Here is a 23,857-nt window from a genome sequence, read left to right as displayed (position 1 = left end):
AATTTTAACAAGTACACTAGTATAGTAATTGTCAACAACAAAAATAGTACTACTACGACACTAGTTACTTTCAAGGTTCTGACATGAATATTCACGAGTAATTGCTAAGCACAACCTTTTCACACTCGTTTTCATAGTGTCAGTATGTTCTTTTACTAGCTGTGAAAACTGAAACAATATAGATTAACAACAAAAAGTTCCAATGAGTTTTCATGAAAGAATCCAAATGGATGTATAAATGAAATAAATTGACATTGATCTCAATGAAAATGACAGCTTGTAAGTATAAAAATATACCACCATATTATAAATATATATATACACATATTTATAAATAGTATATTAAATAACACCTACTATTGTATTGCTTTCTTGATAGATAGATATACATAATACCCTATAGCTACATTAAGAATAATGTCCCTCACTTACAAAATTTTAGTCCTATTAACATCATACACCTAAAATTTGTCACTGCTCCTTCTTACACAATAATAGTTACTGATTGTGATTGAAAACTTATTTTGACAAAGTGAGAAAAATTGACATTTGAAATTCATATGATTTTTAATATGTGTCTTTCCATGTAAATCATGAGATTACCTCAAACAACCTTCAAAGGGTTTATTGTTAATTAATTAAATAATTAATTAGATATATGAGTTAAGTAAGTTATCCTTTGGGTGTGGTCAAAAATTAATTAAAGAGATAAGATTTTGAAATGAAGGGTATTTTAGGATAAGAAAACAAGAGAGGGAGAATAATTAAGTGGAAATATGAATAATTTAAACAAATTGATGACCCACAAATTTTTAATTTTATTGATCATTATGCTTTGCTGATGTCTGCAAAGTATAGTTGTGATGCATGAGAGCCAAAATGGGACCATTTATTAAGGGGGTCATGAGTCATGATTCATATACACATCATACATGCACTTGATTGGGACCCTTTTCTTTTGTCAAAACCCTCTTTTTCTTTTCTCTTTTTCAAATTATACTTTTTACCTCTTAAATTATTGGGTGAATTCCAATAGTGACTATTTGTAATTATTACTATGGAAGTCATAAATAAAAGGAATTACTAAAGTATATAAAAATTGTATTTTTATTTTATTTTATAAATATTAATAATGTTTTAATATATAAATATAAATAAATAGTAATATTAAAAATTGAACTATAAATCAGCAATTTACATTCATATTACTCAATCATACATATTAGACTTAATTACTATATTTTTATCTTCATATTTTATTTGATTTACGAAATCAGTCCCATCTTAAATCAAATAGTTTTAATTTCTCTTACAAATATTTATATTTAAAATTGATAAAATTGACGAGATATTCATTTTTCAGGTGAAATTTAACAAATCATCATATATATAATAATCTTTTGCGGAATATTATAAATAAAAAATATAATTTAAAAAACTAATATTTTATCAATTTATAATATCAAAGAGTCTGAAAAAGATTAAAATTATTTGATTTTAAAATAAGAGTATTTATTTAGTGAATCAAATAAAAGAATAGACCAAAAATATAATTTAACCTACTAATTAAACCAATGAAAATTTAAAAAATTATGTTGTTAGTAAAATAATATTAACTAAACTAAAATGAAAAATAAATAAAACTCAATCTTTATTACTATTATTATATGCTAACAAACTTTTCATTTTAAATTTTTTATTTTTAAAAATAATTAAAAATAATTATGTGGCATACAATGATTATGTAGAATAAAAATTAATTATAAAATTATAAGAAAAACTTCTGAAAGTTGAAGTTTCAACTTATAATATAATCCATCCGTTCCTTTTTAGTGTCATTTTTTTGACTTTTTACACATACCAAGGAAACTAATTATTATTATTACTTTTCAAATTATAATTCTTTTTTACCTATAATACCCTTAATTATTTACTCCCTCCGTTTCTTTTTAAATGTCACTTTCTTGATAAATTTTTGTTTCTTTTTAAGTGTCACTTGCAAAGTTCAAGGTATTATTAAATGTATCTTTGTCAAAATTACCCCTATGTAATTATTATAGAGAGAGAAAAAGTAAAATGAATGTAATATATAATTAAGGGTATTATAGGTAAAAGAGAATTATTGTTTAAAAAGTAACAATAATGATTAGCTTTCTTGGTATGTGCAAAAAATCAAAAAATGACACTTAAAAAGGAACTGAGGGAGTATTACATTCACTTTACTTTTTCTCTCTCTATAATAATTATCTAGGGATAATGTTGACAAAATTGCAATTAATACTAGAGGGTAATTTTACAAGTGACAATTAAAAAGAAATAAAAAAAAATTCAAAAAAGTATCACTTATAAAGAATTGGAGGGAGTATTAATTTTTATACAATTAAAAATTATAAAATTTAAGTAAATAAGACATAATGATTAGAATGAATTTAATATAACTAGAAAAAATGGGAAGGAAATATAATTTAAGCTATGAAGGCATTAAAGTTGGTGTTTGGGTGGTTGGTTCTGTATTCCTTAGCAATTTAATTGCTTTATCTTCAAACTGTGGCATCCAACCACAAAAAATTCCCAAATAAGTTAATAAGAAAAACCTAAATATTAAAAATAAGAAAACGACAAAAAGATATTTAATGGAGAATTGAGCAATAAGATCCCTCCACCCGTTTTCTTGTCCATCCTCCTCCTTCCTTTTTCATTTTTTTCTTTCTTTTTCAGTTTCTCCTTAATTAAAAAAATATTTAATTAATTATTTTATTAAGCATTGTAGAAGGAGACGTTTCCTCGTTTTTCATCTGTTTGTATCTTCTGACACACCTTGATTGCTTTTTCATTATATAGATTTCTCTCTTCACAAAACCCTCTCTCTCTCTCTCTAAAGTTTTCTCTGTTACTCATCAAAGGTTTCTTTGCTTTTCTTTGTTTATGCTTAACTTGCATCACATGATTTGACCTTGTTCCGATCTATTCAAAGGTATATAGAATTCTCTTTCAAAAAAACACTCACTCAAACAAGTAAACTCTAGGTGAATATAAAAGATGTGTATCTTTTTCCCTACTCTTTCCTTTTTCAGTTCATGCTCAAATTGCAGAGATTTGTGTCTGTGTCTGTGTGTCTGATAAAGAGCTTTATAGTTAGATAGATTTCATATTCATGTTTATGTTCATGTTCATGTTCGCATGTGATTTTTGATTTTATATGTTTTTTTTTTCTTTTCAATTTGGTGGTTGAGTCGAGAGTATAATATTACTGTGCGCGCGTGTGCTTTGTCTATGTTTTTCCTCTCTTCTTCTCATGTTTGTCCAAAATCTGTTCCTCATAGGTTCATTTCGGGTTATTCTTATTCATATTCTTCTTCTCTTTCCAGTTTTCAAGATTTCAAAACAACATGAACCACCACGTGTGTTCTTCAATATCATTCACACCAGGTATATAGCATATTTAATACTACTATTATAATTTATACCTATATATATATTAAATGTAAAAAATCTATTATCTCATCTTCTACTTTAAACCATGCACAAAATAGAAACTACGCTGGTTGATTTCAAACTTGATTTTGCAGATTCGTTTCTTCATTGTTTGTTTCGAAATTATTAATCAACATCGAGTTCATGGGTTGATCTGCAAAGGTACGGGGTTGGGATAGTGATGAAAAAAAAGTTGAATACAATTGCATGTGTTTTTGAAGTACTTGTTTTTTTTTTTTAATGTTTGTGTTGGAACATGTGGTTGTGTTGTGTTTTGTTGGATGTGAATATGAAAGGTTGTTATTGTAACTACTAATAACGTACTTGTCTTGTTTCTTTTTCTTTTTTTTTTTCAGTGAAGTAAGAAAAAACTGCAATATATTTATACTCAAAAAATCAATGGCAACGTACTTTCATGGAAATTCTGAAATTCAATCTGGTGGCGGCGGCGGCGGCGGTGCCGACGGACTTCAAACGCTTGTTCTCATGAATCCAGGTTATATACAATACTCAGACACGACACAGCAGCCACAGCCTCAATCTCAACCACCTTCTCACGCGGCGGCATCGGGGAACTATGTTTTTCTCAACTCGACTGCCGCTGAAAACAACTCGTTCTCACCTCACGCGCCACCTTCCAACACACAACAATTTGTCGGCATACCGCTCAACCACCAGCACCAGCACCAACATCAAATCCACGCCCACCACGAGGTTGTTCCTTCGCTGCATGGCTTCCTTCCGCACATGCAGTACAATCAGTGGAACACGATTGACCCTTCCACGGCGGCGCGTGAGACACCACGCGCTCAGCAAGGATTGTCTTTGAGCCTATCTTCGCAGCCGGCACGGTTTATGTCTTTTCGAGAAGGTCAGGCGGGAGGTATTTCCGGCGGCGGATCGCCGTCTCCGGCTTCCGGTATTACTAATAACGGGAATTCCGGGATTCAGGTTCTGAGTTCGAAGTATTTGAGGGCGGCGCATGAGCTTTTAGAAGAGGTTGTGAATGTGAATAGTGGTGTTGAATTGGGGAAGAAGAACAAGATGAATATCGGAGAATCGTCGGGAGTTGGTAGTGGAGGAGATGATTCAATTATCGGCGGCGGAGAGGGAAGTGGCGGGAAGCGTAGCTCCGAGCTATCAACGGCGGAGAGACAAGAAATACAGATGAAGAAAGCTAAGCTAATTACAATGCTTGATGAGGTATTAATTAATTTCTTCATTACACTAATTAAGTGATTAATCCTAGATGCTAAACTACTCTTGAAATAGTACTATAGCAATAAATGAGATGAATGAAAAAGAAATTTTGTATGAATGAAAGGTTCTCAAACATAGTGAATTTTAGTCAATAATAGTTGGTGGTGGTGCAATCATTGCTCTTTACTATGCTTATTTATCATCATTCAACCTTGAAAAATATAAAGTTATCCATAATATTAATTTAAGCAACGTCCCGTTAAGTCAGCTCAGTTGACAGTTGTGAATGCATGATATTATTGATGCAAAATAACTATCTATTTATTGGTTGAAGGTGGAGCAAAGATACAGACAGTACCACCACCAAATGGAGGTTGTGGTTTCGTCCTTCGAGCAAGCGGCCGGGATCGGTTCCGCCCGAGCCTACACTGCCCTCGCACTGCAAACAATTTCGAAGCAATTTCGGTGTTTGAAAGATGCAATAACAGGACAAGTTAGAGCTATAAATAAGAGTTTGGGAGAAGAGGATTGTTTTGGAGGTAAAATAGAAGGTTCAAGGCTGAAATATGTTGATCATCAATTGCGTCAACAACGTGCTTTACAACAGTTGGGAATGATCCAGCATAATGCTTGGAGACCCCAAAGAGGATTGCCTGAAAGATCTGTTTCTGTTCTTCGTGCTTGGCTCTTTGAACATTTCCTTCACCCGTAAGCACAATAATTTTCTAATTCTAACTCGGTTATATATTACTAAAAAGTAGTGTTATTTTTACGATATGACTTATTTTTTACATTCGAAAAGATATTTATGACTCTGACTAACTCAACACCGGTAGAGTTATCGATAAGTGTACTCAGCGGTTTGTGAATAGCTAATAAGTTGCAACATCTATCTTATATTTGTTAATCATCCTCTAATAATTAATGCTGATTTTACTGAAATTTGTTTCAGTTATCCCAAGGACTCAGACAAGCACATGCTTGCAAAACAAACAGGACTTACTAGGAGTCAGGTAACCAATACTAGTTCTTATATGAACAATTTGTTTCTTATTATTATTTTGATATTCAAGTTGTTACTAAAATTTGATTTGAACTGTAACAGGTTTCGAATTGGTTTATAAATGCCCGAGTTCGACTTTGGAAGCCAATGGTAGAAGAAATGTACTTGGAAGAAATGAAAGAGAATGAACTGAATGCATCAGATGATAAATCAAGCAAGAGCAATGAAGATTCTTCAATGAAAATTACACCCTCTCAAGAGAAAGCTCTTATTACCTCTGAAACAGAACCTAAAGGCTACAATTCAACACAAGACATTTCAAAAAACCAAGAAACTCAAATAGTTTCTGTTTCTAGACCACAAACATCACCACTTGTTGGAAATGTTCGGAACAATTCAGGTTTCAGTTTCATAGGATCGTCGGAACTAGAAGGTATACCTCAAACAAGTCCTAAAAAACCGAGGAACCATGAACTCATGCATACTCCTAATAGTTTCATTGATGTGAAACACAATGAGGCAAGCAATGAGCTGAAATTTGGTGATGAGAGACAAAGTAGAGATGGTTACTCTTTCATGGGAAACCAAACAAATTTCATAGGTGGATTTGGACAATACCCGATTGGCGATATTGGTAGGTTTGATTCAGAACAATTCGCACCAAGGTTTTCGAGTAACGGTGTTTCGCTCACTCTTGGTCTTGATTCAATACAAGGAAATCATCAAACATTTTTACCAAACCAAAACATTCAACTAGGAAGAAACATTGATATAAGTGAAACAAATGAGTTTGGTTCCATAAACACTTCTTCTCCTCAATATGAGAGTATCAACATGCAAAATCCAAAAAGGTTTGCTGCACAATTATTGCCTGATTTTGTGGCATAAATAAGACATTAAAAGGGTGAGCAATGTGGTTGCTGAAATTTCTTTCTTCTTATTATCACTCTCTCATGAAAGGGAGTATTTGGAAATTTGTAGTGTAAAGAGAAAGAAAGGATTTTACTTTAGTATAGGTTTATACTCTGCATAGAACCATTTGAATTCTTAGATATAGCTTAGGATTTGATGGTATATGGTTGAGGTTGTATATTATTTTTGTAAGTTCTATAGGTGGGATGAGATAGATGGGTTGGTGTCATAAATTTTAATTTGGTATACATACCAATATATATTTGATTGGGAATATATTGTTTTGATATTGTGCAATATCTTCTGTTGAATAAACAAGAATCAAATTGCCATTTACATTTTAAAGAACTCTTGAGTAACAGGTTGTAAGCTGATTTGAAGATTATACAACATTTGTGCAGACCATTTGGCTAGCATGAGATATTGTGTTCCTCTTCTTGATACTTTGTCAATTGATTTTAAATAGCTTTGTGCAAAATCTGTGGTGCGAAATCTTGTAATCATGCAAACTAAGACAGTTCAAGGTCTATATAGAGTTTTGCTCTGTATTCATTTGAATCAACGCTAGTAAACGGTAGGATTAGTCGGTCCTTAGGCTGCATATTTGGAATACTCTCCGCATGATGTGGGACGAAGATAGTCTTTGACCTATATAGCAATCAAATTACTACTTATAAATGAAAGAGTTACACACTATCTTATACCTACATAACAGCTCCTAATGTTATTGTACCAGAAACTCCTTATTGATATCCAAACTCTCTTTTCTGCTATGCACAGTAGCAACTTGTAACAGAGTTTCAAAAATGTCTCAGGTCAAGCAGCTACATAAATTCTCTTGCTCTTGCAGGTTACATTGTGACACAAGTTTTAACTTTAATATTCTTGGCAACTCAAAAAGGTTGCATCCTTAGGACTAAGGAAAATGTTCTATGATAAATAGTTTCACCTTTTTCCTTTCCTGTCAAAAGTTAAGATCCAGTTTTCAGTTTTTTATACAAAAAAACAAACACCATAGGACATGATACTGTTTATTATGTTGTGTTGGGAGGTTGGTAAACCATGCAACACTAACCGACTTGAGCTACATCTCCATGAAACTCAAACAGATCAACCAAAATCATTCATTTAGTATTTTTCGGCTATGCACTATTTTGCTTACTCAGAAATCAATTCATTTCAAAAATACATTCTCTACATTTCACAGTTAGAACTATACTGTTTTACATATTCTGCAAAGAAATTTACATTGATGTAATGTGAATGGAGATGGAGACATTTTCAACATAGATGCCTCCTACAAAAAATATTCCATTCACACGCAAAAAAAAAGATGTTCTCTTCTGAACGCCTTTGACTAGGCAGGAATTTTAGATTAGTACTCTAATCTTGAGGAACAGAACTCGGGAACTCATCAAACTGAGTTTGTCATAACATGATCATCCTCTAGCAACGATAGTCTTCTCCTAGCAACTTTGGACCTATAACACCATACTTCGAATGCCTCAGTCAGGTCTGGATACCGGATATGCGCATTTTCCAACCATTCAGTTAAAAGCACTGCCTGATCCCCTGATGGCAATGCAAGAATGATAGAGACAAAACTGGATTCCATGGATGGCCACATTTCCCCATCCAATTTAGGTAACACGGCATTCTCAGAATTCATCATGGCAGAATCAATCATTGGTTTTGCAAGTCTGACAAATGGAAGCCACAGTTTCAAAACCTGAAGACGCTTTGCGGTTGGCAGTATAACAGTACCATAAGCAATTGCCTCTACAACTTTTGAAGTTATCTCAACAGCTCGCAACTTTAACTCAACGATTTCAGCTGTAGAACTTTCTTGTTTGAGTACTTTGACAATCTTTTCTGATGCATCAAACCAACACTCAACAAAATCTCTCATTATTTCCAACTTACTCAATATCTGACAAACCCAAAACAAATCATTCAAATAGGATCGAAACAACGAGACGTTCCCTGCTTCAGAAAGTGATTCTGTTGAACCACAGAACAAATGTATCAATGAGTTGTTAAACCCGGAAAATAGTCTTTTCGCACCTTCTTTTACCTCAAGTTTTATGTCATCATCAGCAATCAACAAAGGGGCATCATCATCCTCAGTTAGCATGTAATCAAGTTGCTCTTGCGCGGAAGATTTCAGATCATTCATCGTCGATGGAGGGGACGACATAACAAAGCGTAACGCCGAAAGAAAGACGTTCCTGATAGCTACCTCGTTAACCGGTTGAACTCTAGCTAGGATAGGCTCTGCTTGTAATCCCATTTTCGGTACAATTTTCAATATCTCCTCCTCTTCAGTCTCTTCCCACGCCACTGCTTCCAAGTAACTCACACACGCAGCAACAATTTTCGGGCAATCAAGCACAACAGCCACTTGCAAAATCCCAAGATTATTTCTCACACCAAGCCACAAATCATCAACCGAAGAATCATCATCGACAATGTACAAAACCCTAATAACATTCACATAGTAATCAAAATCCGATTCTTGGCAATTAACATCAACGCAGTTGCGCGAACCAAGTATCTGACAAGTTGGCCAATTCTCAGAAAGCCGGTCAGCAAAATACTTGCAATTCTTTACAAGAACCGCCGAGTGACAATACATCCATTCATCTCGACCTTCTTGCGTCCGTAGCCTCACCACAACATCGCTAGTTGATTGCTCGCCGATTACAGGGATAATCTTGCTTTCTTTATCCTTAATTAAAGAAAATCACAACCTAATTACTAATTACAAATAAGATAGAATCTTGAACCATAAACATAGGAAGCAAGTAATAAATCAAAGTCTTGTATTGTTGAACTCATAGTTTATGGCCACATTTCAATTCAACAGTTACACTTGAATAGTTAAAAAATTGATTTTTTTTTTTACATAATTGAAGAAAGATGGAAAAGAAAACTTACAGTAGGTGCCATTGAAATGAAGAGGACTATGATGAAGCAAGATTGAGTGAAAATGGCATAGTAGCTGAAATAATGGAAAAACAAGAATTAGAGTTATGAAAGATAGAGCGAATGGATCTTGAAAGTGTGAAATGGAGTAAAACCCTAAGATGATTAGAGGAAATCAGCAGGTGCGGTTGGGGACGATGAGGGAGAGAAAGAGAGAGATCTTAGTAAGCTTTTGGGTTGCTCTGTCGCTTGCGTACTTCTGGTTCTTTACCATATATCGTTGTTGTAACCCATTTGCTACTTTATATTTGTGTATTGTTGTTATTGTTGCTATTAGTTGCCAACTTGCCATAGATAATCTAATCTATCTAATATCTAAATTATAAAAGATTAGGATATTGAATAGACAAGTATGCTCTTTCAAGTTTATGACATTCTCCACAATTCAATCTATTTGATTAAAATTTAAATTTTATTACATTCATTTTTTTTTAACTACTTTCAATAGAATACGCGAATACATTTTAGATTTATAATATATAATTTAATTTACAGAACCCACTATGCATTCTTTATTATAATGCTGAGAGTTTAATTTACACTGCACACTATGCATTCTTTATATCATTAATGAAACCTCTCACTCTCACTCTCAACTTCACTATTTATGCTTCTCTTCTTCTTCCATCGTTCTGCTTCTTCTTCCTCCGATGTTTCGGTTAATCGTCAAAACGATGATGGTCACGCCCGTTCTCCCTCGTTCAGGTTGGTATGCTTCTTTTTTCTTCATGCTTTGTTCTTCTTCCTCCTCCTTCGTCGTCCTTCTTCGTGCTTCGCTCATTTGTTTCAATTTTTCATTCAAATGAAATTTGGTTAAATATGTGTTGTGGAAATTTGTCTGATTCATGTTTTTGTTGTAGTTTCTATACACTTTAGAATGGCTCACCCAGTTGATGATATTAAGAACATGAATGATTCTAAGGATTTATGGAAGATTGTTGTTAGAATCAAAGATTTGTGGTCTGTTACAACCATGACTAACAAAGAATATTTGAAAATGGTGGTGATTGATTCGAAGGTATCATGTAATTACACATTACAGTTTGAATTTTTAAAGGCAATTTCTTCATTGTTTAAGCTATTTTTTTGCAGAGGGATGATATCTAAACAACAAATATTTCATTGTTATGTTTTGGGATTTATATGTTTGTTCGTCAAAAAGATCTACAAACGAATCGCTATATGATTGGAGAACATTCAGTTGTCCTCTACAAAACTGTTGAAGGATGTCAAAAAGGAGAAATGAAGCTTTAGTATCATTTTTTAACAAAACTGCTAGATGTTTTTTTTAATTAAATTGTTAGTTTAAGTTGTGTAGTTAGAGTTGGTTGGTGATCAACCTAAACAATCTTTGAAGTATAATGGTTTATCAAGCTTTTCATCTTGCCTTTGTTTTTTATTATGGTAAACAACATCTGGATATCTAATGTTATGAAGTGAGTTGTTTTGCTTTTATGCTATATGAATTTCAAGTATTTGAGTTTTTTTTAATATTATCTCTAGAATTACCTTTTGAGGATTCATGTCATATAAAGACTAATACTCATTAATTAAGTTGAAATGTGGATTATAATTAGTTTGCGATTAATTTCCATGTCATACAATTGGTTTCTTCCTGCATATGCAATAACACTTGAATAATTGACTGCATTGTTTATAACAGGAAGTTTAGTATAAGTTCACAACTAAACTAGAGATTGTTGAAAATTCCCCAAAACCTATGGAGAATTTCAATCAATCTTGATGAACAAGATTGTAATTACCCACACAATAACAACGAAAAGAGAAGAACAATGGAGAAATAAAATAAGTACAGAATGATGAAGGAGAAGAGTAATAAAATTCTGCAGAGTTTCTCTCTGCCCACAAGCTGTGGAAAACTTCTTATTCACTTTTCAACTGCAAAATACTGTGAATTACAAGTATTGTGAATACTCTATTCGCCTATATTACAAAAATAAGGGTTACTCCCTCTATTTATCGATTTAGGTTAACTTGGACCTCAAGCCAAAGCCCCAAACTATAAAAGCCCAAAATAGCTAACACTACTTAACACTAGGTGGTTGGATACTTCCTTGCTCTGTTGAGCAACCCGCTTCAACACAAGGAATTACAATTCAACACACCACTTAATTCATTGTGTCTAAGCTATCTACATTCATCATAGCTCTTAGCCTTCTGAACACTTCGACATGCACTCCCTTCGTCATGATGTCTGCAATCTGATTCTCAGTTCTGTAGTGTTCCACATTCATCTTCCCATCTGCTACCTTCTCTCGAAGATAATGGAACCTCATCTCGATGTGCTTGCTTCGACCATGTGCTATCGGATTCTTCGCCAGATTGATAGTTGACATGTTGTCGATCTTCATGGTAATTGCTCCATGACTCTTTGTTGTTATTTCTTCGACCAGATTCACCATCCATGTTGCTTGACATGCACAAAGAGAAGCAGCTATGTATTCTGCTTCGCATGACGATAACGCCACTACTGGATCCTTTATCTAACTCCAAGCAACCGGTGCACCACTTAGCATAAACACATAACCAGTTGTGCATTTTCGATCCTCAGCATCACTACACCAACTTGAGTCGGTGTATCCCACTAATTTGCATTCTTTTCCTTCATCAGCTGCAGGAAACAAAATGTCATAGTCGAGAGTTCCTTTCAGATACCTTAGTATCCTCTTCGCTGCTGCTAGATGTGATACCTTTGGCTTCTGCATGAACCTACTCACCATATCTACACTATATGCTAAGTCAGGCCTTGTATGACACAGGTATCGAAGTGACCCAATAAGTCTTCTGTATTGGGTTGGGTCGACATCATCTTCATCTGAATCCTTCGATAGTTGTAATCTGGGCTCAGCTGGAGTCGAAGTTGGGTTGCAATCTTGCATCTCAAATCTCTTGAGAATTTCGCATGCATACCTTCTTTGGTGTATCATCAAACCTCTGCCACTCTTGTAGAATTAGATGCCAAGGAAATATGAAATGTCACCTGACATTTCGAATTCCTTGTTGAGATCACCTTTGAAGTCTTCGATCTCCTTCTTGCAACTACTTGTTATCAACAGGTCATCAACATAGAGGCATAGTATAAGAAATTCATTCTTGCTTCTTCTTACATATACTCCATGTTCATATTTGCACTTCAAAAATTCCTTCTCCCTTAGAAATCCATATATCTTCTTGTTCCAAGCTCTTGGAGCTTGTTTAAGTCCGTACAGGGCTTTATGCAGCCTGTACACCTTTCTTTCTTCGCCATGTTTCACAAACCCAGCTGGTTGTGCAACATAAACTTCTTCTTCTAAGGGGTCATTAACGAATGCATATTTCACGTCCATCTGACACATCTGCCAATTGTTCATGTTTGCTAGACCAACAACCAACATGATTGTTTCGATCCTAGCAACAGGTGCAAAAACTTCATCGAAGTCGATTCCTTCTTTCTGAAGAAATCCTTTCGCCACAAGTCTCGCCTTGTGTCGAGTCACTTCTCCTTTGGGATTCAACTTCACCTTGTATACCCACTTCACATCAATTGACTTCTTGTTTGGGGGCAATTCGACAAGTGACCAAGTGTTGTTGACTTCGATTGACTTCAACTCTTCGTCCATTGCTTTCATCCACTTCGAATCTTTCAATGCCTCAATTGCATTGACAGGTTCGACATCTGCGTAGAAAGCATAATGTACCAGCTCACCTTCTTCATCGACCACATCATCTGATGTAATCACACATTCTTGCAACCTTGCAGGCATGTGTCTTATTCTTTGAGGTCTGCATGGGCCTGCTTCACCTCTGACTTCTTCCTGTCAAACTTCTCTTTCGACTTCACTAGTTGGTTCATCACAAAATATTCTCACTGAATCTTTATTGACATTCTCAGTCCAATCCCACTCCTTAAGCTCATCTATGATTACGTCCCTGCTGATCATTACTTGCTTATTCACTGGGTCAAACAACTTGTATCCTCCAGTTGAATGATATCCTATCAGGATCATCTGACTGGACTTGTCATCAAGTTTTCTTCTCAACTGATCTGACACATGTCTATGTGCTATAGATCCAAACACCCTCAGATGACTCAAGCTAGGCTTGACACCAGACCAACATTCTTCTGGTGTGATTCCTTCTAGCTTCTTCGTCGGATATCTGTTCAGGATATATGTCGCAGTCGACACAGCTTCTCCCTATAATTCTTTGGGTAGATGCTTGCCTTTTAACATACTTCTAACCATATTCATAATGGTTCTATTCTTCCTTTCTGCGACTCCATTCTGTTATGGAGTGTACGGTGGCACCACCTCATGCATAATCCCTTCTTTCACACATAATGCATTGAAGTCTTTCGACACATATTCTCCACCACCAACAGTTCTCAAAATCTTGATCTTTCGACTGCTCTGTCTTTCGACCATAGATTTAAACTTGGAAAATACCTCTATCACTTCACTTTTCTTCTGGACCAGGTAAGACCATAGTTTTCGAATGAAATCATCTATGAATGTAACAAAGTATTTATTACCTCCAATCGAATCCACCTGGAGAGGACCACATACATCAGACTATATGATTTCAAGAATTTCCTTCGACCTGCTTCCTGCATCCTTACTGAAGTTGTTCTTATGTTGCTTCGCCTGCACACATTCTTCACAGACTTCGTTTGGAATGTTGATTTCTAGTAATCCTAAAACCATATTTCTTCTCTTCAAATCTCGGATGTCTTTGAAATTGAGATGACCAAGCCTATAATGCCATATCCATTCATCTCTGCTGGCTGCTGTTGCAAGGCACTTATGCTCCATCACATTAAGCTCAATCTTGAAGGTTTTATTCTGAGACATTAGAGCCTTCAAGATCAACCTTCCATTTGAGTCGAGGATTCTCATCATCTTGTCTTTGATCGACACCTTGTAGTTCTTTTTGACCAACTGCTCTATACTGAGCAAATTACTCTTCATGCCTGGTGTGTACAACACATTTGAAATTACTGACCTCTTGCCATCTTTCCTTATAATCAGAACATCACCAACACCTTCAGCTACTAGAGTGTTGTCATTTGCAAATTTCACCATGTTCTTCATTGATGACTTTATGTTGACAAACCAATCTTTTCTTCCAGACATGTGTGATGAGCATCCTGAGTCCAAGTACCAATGGTCCATGAATCTCTCTTCTTCTCTTGTTGTAACCATCAGCAACGTCTCTTCTTCTTCATGTTTCGCTAGCTTTGCATAAGTTTCTTGATTTTTCTGCTTTTCTGGATAATCACTAGAATAGTGACCATATCTTTGACAATTGTAACACTGAATGTGACTCTTGTCTGGATTTTGACCACCACCTCTTTCTCTACCTGCAACACCACCTCTTTGGTTGCCTTGGTTCCAGGGTTTTCTCTGATTCGACCAGTTTCCTTCTTGTTGATTTCGACCAGTCGAATTGTTGTAGCCTCTTCTGCCTTTGTTTCCATTCCAGCTTCCTTTGCATTTTCTTTCTTTTGCTGATTGAGCCTACAAAGCCATATCACTCTTCAACTTTCCTGCATCTCTTTCAGCCATTCTTTGTTCGTGAGATTCAAGCGTCCCTTGAAGCTCTTCCTTTGTCAATTTTGACAAATCTTTCGACTCTTCTATGGCTACTACCACGTGATCGAACTTTGGAGCCAACGACCTCAAGATCTTTCCAACAACAAATCTTGATGTCAACACTTCTCCACATACCTTGATTTGATTCACCAGTTTCGTAACCTTGGTGAAGAAATCAGTTATGTTTTCACTGTTTTCCATCTGAAGTAATTCATACGTTCTTTTGTGAGTTTGTAACCTCACCTCTTTCACCTTCTCCGTGCCTCCAAACGATTTCTCCAAAATTTCTCATGCTTCTTTCGCTGACTCTGCATCACTAACCTTTTCAAAGTTATCTGCATCAACACGTTGATGGATTATAAAGAGAGCTTTATAATCTTTCTTCTTCAATTCTTTATGTGCATCCTTTTCTTGATCTGTCGCGGCTTCTGCAAGCGTTGTTACTCCTTCCTTCACAAGATCCCAAAGATCTTGATAACATAACACAACCTTTATCTGCTTGCACCAATTCTCATAATTGTTGTTCTTGAGAATCGGAAGATTTGCTGGAAAATGCCTATTTGGATGATTCGTTGCCATGGTGATTTTCTTCCCACGAATCGATTAAATCGGAGCTCTTGATACCAGATGTTGGAAATCCCCTAAAATCTATGGAGAATTTCAATCAATCTTGATGAAAAAGATTGTAATTACCCACAAAATAACAACGAAAAGAGAAGAACAATGGAGAAAGAAAGAAAGTAAAGAATGATGAAGGAGAAAAGTAATAAAATTCTGCATAGTTTCTCTCTGCCCACAAACTGTGGAAAACTTCTTATTCACTTTGCAACTGCAAAATACTGTGAATTACAAGTGTTGTGAATACTCTATTCACCTCTATTACAAAAATAAGGGTTACTCCCTCTATTTATAGATTTAGGTTAACTTGGACCTCAAGCCAAAGCCCAAAACTATAACAGCCCAAAATAGCTAACACTACTTAACACTAGGTGGGTGGATACTTCCTTGCTCTGTTGAGCAACCTGCTTCAACACAAGGAATTACAATTCAACATAGATATCTTATTATTAATAGATATACAAATATTACAATAGTGCATATGCTCAAATCATGTAAACAACTATATCCTCTCTGATGTGTTTGTGTATGAATTTCTAGGTTACATAAACTTTATATTGAGTGCAATTACTGATGGTTTGGTGTTTATTAGTTATTGATTTAAGTTCTCTTTGATACTTTAATTTTTATATACTATTACAAAAGTGGTATAGATGCTTCTACTTGCTGCATTGCTATATACATTGCTCTTGAACATACGTGATTCATATGTTTTGTGTTTTAAATCATTTTTACATGTCAAAATTGGTTATGTTCAATATACATATAGTGTTCAATATGAATATATACTCAAAATATAGTTCATTTATGTTCATGTTAGATTTAATTTGATGCATCTGTTAATTATATTGGAAACACAAAGAGGAATTTAAGTAACATTGATACAAGTGAGCAGTTAGAGGAATTTAAAGAAGTTGACGACTACCACCAATATTGTCTTCAAATAAGTTTTTGAAAATGTGTAGAATGTAACTTATAAAGTATACATTTAATAAGTGTTTTCATGTATTAATTTTGACTTAACTGCAATTTAGTTTTATTTCAATATTTATATTTAATTCTCACACAATTGGTGAATTATATCATTTTTGAACAACTTCTTTCCCATCAGATTTGTTTGTTTTCATATATTTAGAAGTAAAGTGTTTTCTACCATATTATTATGTCATATACAGTATGAGATGATATATGTAATCGATACAGACATACACGAGTGAATAATTTTAAATTTCAACACAAATTCAATAACTAAAATACAAACATATATTAGTTTGATATTATCCATAAGTATATAACATCATACAACAATAATTTCATTACAAAGACTGGATATCTTAAAACTAATATAGACGAAATAAATCACATGGCATGTATAACCACATGACAACATAACAAATAGATACAACATAAAAACCAACCATAACTTGATTGTATAACTTATACAACATCAAAACCAACCAAAACTTTATTTATATCTATAAAGCAACAAACCAACGCATCAACCTTTCACCAAATGGACATTCATCACATTTGAAAAGGGAGTCATGCTAAATAACAACAAATCTTCTGATTCAAGCTTTTTCTCTTTTGCATACTTGTACCATCTGTGCCCAATTTTGTTCTCATAGTCATCCCTTCTAGCCCTATAGATGATACAATTATATCCTTTGCCAGTTTTCAGATCTACCATCTTTATTGAATCTTACTCTCTACCAAAATATTTTCTTGATACATCCTTTAGAATATACTACAAAAACTGACATAACACAATAAACTATCAAGCTGAATTATTAAAAAAAATCAACCATAATCAATCTTATATAGAAATACCAGACCATTTTGTCCTAACATATTAGCTTTTGTTATGTTGGACTTCCACTCTACATCACTTCTATAATCAGTTATGTTGTATGCCTCATCCAGAAAATCATCTTTTATGAGAGATTCAATTTTTTTTTATCTTGCTCTTCATCAACCTCTTTTTGTATCCTACGCACATATCTCATCACGTCTTCATGGGGGTTACTGCAACGACAGTGACAGTAAAAAAATTCAGTGAAAATGAATTTAGATTTTAGATGCATCAATCATACAAGAAATATCGACATTTTAATTTACTATATCTGTAGACCAAATTTAGACATTGACTACCATTTGAGAGTTAGGGAAAGAAAGATTTGTTATGAAATGAAATGCATAAAAAACATACCTACTTGAAGGAGATGGAACATAGCATTATCCGAACTTCACCATTGGAGATGCTTTCATAAAAATAATATATTGAAACCTTAATCCCCAATATATTGTTATATATACATGTGTAAACTTGGGCCTACCCGTTTTTCATTAGCACAATGTAATCATGAAACTGTAATATTCAATCAAAATACTTGTGTTGATTATTATTATATTTGCTAATAATTAGTTATGGTCATTTTTTTAATAATAATAATGTATTTATATTTGTTAATCATTAGATATGGTTATGGTATACTATAAGTAAATTACAACACACAATAAATATAATAATTAACACATCATAATATATATATATATATATATATATATATATATATATATATATATATATATATATATATTCTATTTATAAGATGTTGGTGATATTGAAGTATATTATAGTAGATTTATAACATAAAATTTTAAATTTGTTTGCAACACTAACACATGGTAATATATAGTTATGTTAAACTTTAAATCGTAGAAAATGAAAATATATAATACTAAACATGAGTTTTCAATCATTATAAATATAACATACAAAAAAAACCAGAAACAATACATATGACACCTACTACATTAAAATTAACCTAGTTAGTAACACGTTACATAAATATCCATATCATTAATGTGCTAATTAGCTTTTGGCTCAGACATGCAAAAATTACATTCAAAATAAGTTTATAAAAAATCAAAACAGATCATCCACACTAAGTTAATATCACATGACATTATCATAATAGCAGATGATTTCGATGACATACGCACACATCAACGCCTCTACAATTTTAAATACACACAAGGAGAAAAATGCCACATATTCCAGACTAAAGTATCACCGTAGAGGTTTTTACTTTTTGCAAACTCATATCATCCTTTAGCAATGTACTTTTCATATATGTTTGGATCGTTCTTCCATCTTGCAGTGTGAACCTGACATTTTAAAGTTTTGTCTACTTCAACATCAATAACTTTGATCACTTTTAGATTTGTTCTTAGGCATTTTTTGATATTGTTCTTGGAAAATGTTGCAAAGATACCAAATACACAACACTACAGGTTATAAACCATTTCAAGTATAACACAATAGATCAAATATAAATATATGCATACCATAACATTAGTTGCGCTGGTTTTTCCATTCCCTATGTGGCTCTTCTAAGAATATTGTTTATTCCCCATGATCCATTCTTTAGTAATTTAATTTGAGACTTGTGTGTTCTTTACATATTGTTTTTTTTTCTTTATTATGCACATATTTCCCAACATAATTGTTTTTGCCAACACGTTCTTTCTTTACAACACATTTTTCAGCATCTATATCTTTCTTCTTCATGATTTCTTTCACAATTGTCATGTCAATCTATTAACACCTGTAGTATCAACAACTTCTTCCTTAACAACCTGCATAACAATCTTTTCATTATTTGTGGATGGAAAATAGCAGGGATGTTACTGGTACGACCTTTCTTAGCAGACTTCTTTCCCTTAACCGAACTTTCACCTATCTGGTGAACCATACCCCGAATGATCTCCATGGCAGTTTCGTTGCTGAAATTCACAATTTATATATCACATCAGCAATGTAATCTGAATACGCAACATTAAATTCTAATATATATATATATATATATATATATATATATATATATATATATATATATATATATATATATATATATATAGCCTTTATAAACTAGCATCTATAATCTCTACAAACAGCAGCTATAATTGGCAACTATAACCTCTACAAATTATGAAAAGTATTACATCAATTACCAGCATCTATAATTAGAATCTATAATAAGTATTTATAATCAACATATATAACCTCTACGAATTCTGAAAAGTATTACTTCATTTAAGTTGTAATCAACTCGTGTATTGAATAAAAAAAACTTAAACTCTAAATTTGAAAATTTCATTACAATTTGGGATATTGAATTACTCAGGCGTTGTAAAAACATATTCTTATTTTTGGTAATCAAAATAAGTAGAAAACGAACCCTAAATGAATATCAATTGGTAATGCATAACAACATCAATACCAGTTGCGTAACACACATTACAATATAAGAACAAGCATAAAAAACATTGGTTTCTTACCTCATGTTTGACCCATTATCATCCCAAATAAAACCCTAAATTCAAATATTTCATTACAATTTGTGAAATCGGAATACTCATATGTTGTAAAAACATATTTGTGTTTTCCCAAATTGTAATGATTAGAACAAAGAAACCTAAGAGAACATCAATTGGGAATGCGTAACAACATCAATATCAGTTCCATAACACACATTACCGTATAAGAACAACCATAAAACAACATATATTTCATACCTCATGCTTTTACCATCATCATCTGAAATGTAGCAATGGCAAGGCTCTAGCGGATCAACTATGCTTATGTTTTGTCATTGATTTTTCTGCAGAGAGATGGTGTATGAGTCGAACACAATACAAGAAACCCTATTGTGATTGGGAATATCCAAGTCAAAATACAAACAAGAATCCCTATAATTTTGGTTTGCAAATTGTTGATTGCATTGATCGTTTGATCAATTTTGTTTGGATCATATTTTTGAACTTTATTTTGAAATTGGTGTTTTCATGTAGATCATAAACCATTTTGTTGTGATTAGATTTTTAGAAAAACAATACCACATAGAATTCCAAAATTATTGATCACACTTCAAGTGTTCGACAAATTGCTTCATTTTATTTTTGTGTGTATCTTTCATTGGAGATAGACTTTCTGTATTACTTTGCATTCAAGTAGTTGTGATTAGTTATTGTTAATAAATTTGTGAATCATTATCATACAATTGTCGTTAATACACATGTCTAAGCTTTTTAATAGTGGGTTCAGTTAGACGATTTTTGATCTGGGATTTTATAACTTGCTTTCATGCCATAAATTTTTAAAACCTATTTTTTGTTAAACTTTTAACTAGGGATCTATTCACCCCCTCTAGACCTAGGCCTATCGTCTAACAAGTGGTATCACGGGCTCCAATTAATTTTGTTCTTAAGATTTTCTTACTAGATAATGGCTACCGAACCTAGAGGGGCATACAATAGAGCACCAATTTTCATCGGCAAAAATTATGGCTATTGGAAAGCTTGTATGCGTATCCATATCAACTCGGTTGATAAGGGTGTATGGGACATTATCATCAATGGTCCTCGTGAAATTACTATGACCAATGGTGAATGCGTCGTCGTCCCAAAACCATAAAATCAATGAAACGATAATGATAAGAAATTATGGTCTTACGATTAGAAAGCACAAAACATTATTGTATCCACACTCGGTGTTGATGAATTTTACTGTGTTCCCATTGTGAAACCGCCAAGGCTATGTGGGATGTGTAACAAGTTACCCATTAGGGAACTAACGAGGTCAAACAATCTAGGATCAACACATTGAATCAAGAGTTTGAACTCTTTCGTATGAAGTATGGTGAAACCATTGCCGAAATTCGAAAGAGGTTCACACATCTTATTAACCAATTGAATGCTCTAGATAAGCCTATTTCCAATTATATTGCTACTAATAAGGTTTTGATATGTCTTATAAGGGAATGACAACCCAAGGTAACCACTATCAAAGAGGTGAATGATCTTAAAGTACTTGATCTCACTACTTTGTTTGACAAATTGGATGAACATGAGTAAGAACTCACTTGCTTGGAAAAACATGAAAAAGAGCATGAGATGAAGTTAAAGAAGGAGAAAGGTAAAGACAAGGTGGAAGAGAAAAAGTCTATTACTCTGAATACTTCATGCTTAAAGCTCTCAACCATTGAGTAACGTAATTGTGAAACGAGTGATGACGAGAAATCCAATGATGAGGATATGAGGTTCCTTATAAAAAATATTCAAGTAGATAAGTACATCTCATTAAAGCTTATCTTGCCATTATTGTTGTAAAAAAAGGTCATACTATTGAAAAGTGCAAGTTGAGGAAACTTTTTATTCCTAAAGGAGATTTTTTTATGCCCAAATGCAACCTTGTTTTCACTCACCCTCAAGGACCCAATGAAGATTGGGTACCTAACATTTCTTGTTGATCTTACAGGATAAATGTCTCGGATCTATACAAAGAGTATGGGATATCAATTGTAGATGTTATCCAAAAGATTATAAGTCTATCGAATTAACTAACTACAAGTGTACAGTCTATCACGTAATTTTAAAAGAGACCGATCCCACAGAGACCTAACTGTCAATCTATCGTTTCTAGTTGCTACGGTGTTTATCAAAGGCGAATGAATTAAGCAAAAGAGAGATGAAAATAAATAATCGTAATAAATAGAAACAAACAATATTGGGATGTGGCTCTCATCAAACAACAGTACTCTTAATTGCTTCTAAATAGGATCTCCGTACGGGGCAATATTTTCTATTTTGAAAAGAATGTGATTAATTAGGAACTGTCGCTTTCGCGTATTAAGAACCGGATTTGACTCTCTAATCTATATTGTCCACTGTCATGTATGACTGATGCTTATTGCGTTAAAGTAGTCAATCTTATTTTAAGAAACCAGACTCTTTGCTCCGTTGAAAAGTAATCTTTGTTGGAAAATTTAACTTAAATGGGTTTTAAGATTTCGCTCTGGTAACCGGATCCTAAACCTATAAACGCATCCGCAAATAGTTTTAAAACCTCCTTCTAGAAATATTAGACTTTCCCAGTTAATTAACGAAGTGCTTTCGCAGGATTCATTAATAAAAACAAAGCAATCTTATTCTTTAATGTCGGACGACTTTCAATCTTACCCGATGTTTTCACGGTTCTACTTTCGTAGTGACAGATTAAATTGAGTTCAGAAAGATTGTATTAAAACCAAAACAGCCCACAATTGAAATCCTAAAAAAACAACAGTTAGAGTACCATCAAGTGACGACCCTTGCATCCCAGCATCAATAAATTAGTTGGATATGCTTATGACAAACATAAAAACATAAGTTTGAAGCTTAGAAGTAAACATTTCAGAAAGGTAATTGAAAACAATACGGTGTGAGAAATAAGACTTGGAAATAAAAGAAGTACTGCAAGGCAAGGAAGGTAAAGTGCGGGTGAATAAATAAAGCGATAATAAAGTGTGAAATATAATAAAAACCTGCTCCAAACAGAGGCTTGAATCTGGTATAGAATAAATTGCTAAAGACTTGTAAAGAAATATAAATGGAGGTAAGATTAAAATGCGAAAAAATTAGGTGCTCCAAACTTTTTACAACTCAATGCTCTCTAGTGCTATAACCCCTTGATGTGACGAATTATAACTTTGATCGGTAATTCTAGTGCTTAAGATTGTGCTAAGCTTAGATGTCTTAGAAAATGAAGCTTGTCGCCTATTTATAATGTTCCAAAGTCCAAAATATCAAGTGGGAAGCTTCTTCATTCATGGGAGAAAATGTAGGAGTGCATGGGGTGAGTGGGAGACCAAGCAAGTCCATTTTCTAACCGTCTGGCCTTCACAAAGGATGGTGTCATACCCCAAAATTTGCCCATTAATATTTCAAGACATTTTTCAGGGCACTCCGACTCATTTTTATGACACTGATCTTAAGGGAACGAAGGCCCAGCTCACGAATGGCCCAATCCAGAAAATGGCCCAAACTGGCCTGTTCGCTACGCGCTCGCTACACGCTCGCCTAGCGAACGTTCGCTACGCGTTCGCTACACGCTCGCCTAGCGAAGCTGACAGACAATAAAAAATTTCGGGCTTCATTCTGAGCCCATTAGGTCATGAAAAAGAGCATTATAAATACCAGCACTTCAGTAATGAAAGGAGGACGAAAAAGGAGAGAGGAGAACCCTAGCAAG

The 23,857-nt window shown here is 33.8% G+C and overlaps 2 protein-coding genes across 4 annotated transcripts; one reads left to right on the top strand and one right to left on the bottom strand.

Moving 5' to 3' along the window:
- Positions 1-2,698: 2,698 nt before the first annotated feature.
- LOC127125571 (BEL1-like homeodomain protein 1) lies at positions 2,699-6,886 on the top strand. Of its 3 annotated transcripts, XM_051054347.1 has the most exons (7): positions 2,699-2,974; positions 3,369-3,429; positions 3,570-3,636; positions 3,831-4,677; positions 5,009-5,382; positions 5,627-5,687; positions 5,780-6,886. In XM_051054347.1, exons 4-7 carry the CDS (start codon positions 3,874-3,876, stop codon positions 6,563-6,565), a joined length of 2,025 nt encoding a protein of 674 aa, XP_050910304.1. In that variant the 5' UTR covers positions 2,699-2,974; positions 3,369-3,429; positions 3,570-3,636; positions 3,831-3,873; the 3' UTR covers positions 6,566-6,886. The 3 variants fall into 3 exon arrangements, with proteins under 3 accessions (XP_050910304.1, XP_050910305.1, XP_050910306.1); XM_051054348.1 differs by lacking the exon at positions 3,570-3,636 and having other exon boundaries at positions 2,712-2,974; XM_051054349.1 differs by lacking the exons at positions 3,369-3,429; positions 3,570-3,636 and having other exon boundaries at positions 2,712-2,974.
- An 876-nt stretch (positions 6,887-7,762) lies between these two features.
- LOC127125572 (BTB/POZ domain-containing protein At3g05675) lies at positions 7,763-9,861 on the bottom strand. Its single transcript, XM_051054350.1, has 3 exons — positions 9,670-9,861; positions 9,527-9,590; positions 7,763-9,317 (listed from the first exon to the last, which is right to left on the bottom strand). Exons 2-3 carry the CDS (start codon positions 9,536-9,538, stop codon positions 8,004-8,006), a joined length of 1,326 nt encoding a protein of 441 aa, XP_050910307.1. The 5' UTR covers positions 9,539-9,590; positions 9,670-9,861; the 3' UTR covers positions 7,763-8,003.
- Between the last annotated feature and the right edge of the window lie 13,996 nt (positions 9,862-23,857).

The sequence above is a fragment of the Lathyrus oleraceus genome, chromosome 3 (assembly GCF_024323335.1).
Source record: "Lathyrus oleraceus cultivar Zhongwan6 chromosome 3, CAAS_Psat_ZW6_1.0, whole genome shotgun sequence".
NCBI lineage: Eukaryota > Viridiplantae > Streptophyta > Magnoliopsida > Fabales > Fabaceae > Lathyrus > Lathyrus oleraceus.
This window is presented reverse-complemented; position numbering and strand designations above follow the sequence as displayed.

Bases quoted from the DNA above. Each gene is read 5' to 3' on its own strand.
- LOC127125571 (XM_051054347.1), top strand. From the start codon at position 3,874: ATGGCAACGTACTTTCATGGAAATTCTGAAATTCAATCTGGTGGCGGC. The intron at 5,383-5,626 runs GTAAGCACAATA...AATTTGTTTCAG, and splicing joins TTTGAACATTTCCTTCACCC to TTATCCCAAGGACTCAGACA. The intron at 5,688-5,779 runs GTAACCAATACT...GAACTGTAACAG, and splicing joins CAGGACTTACTAGGAGTCAG to GTTTCGAATTGGTTTATAAA.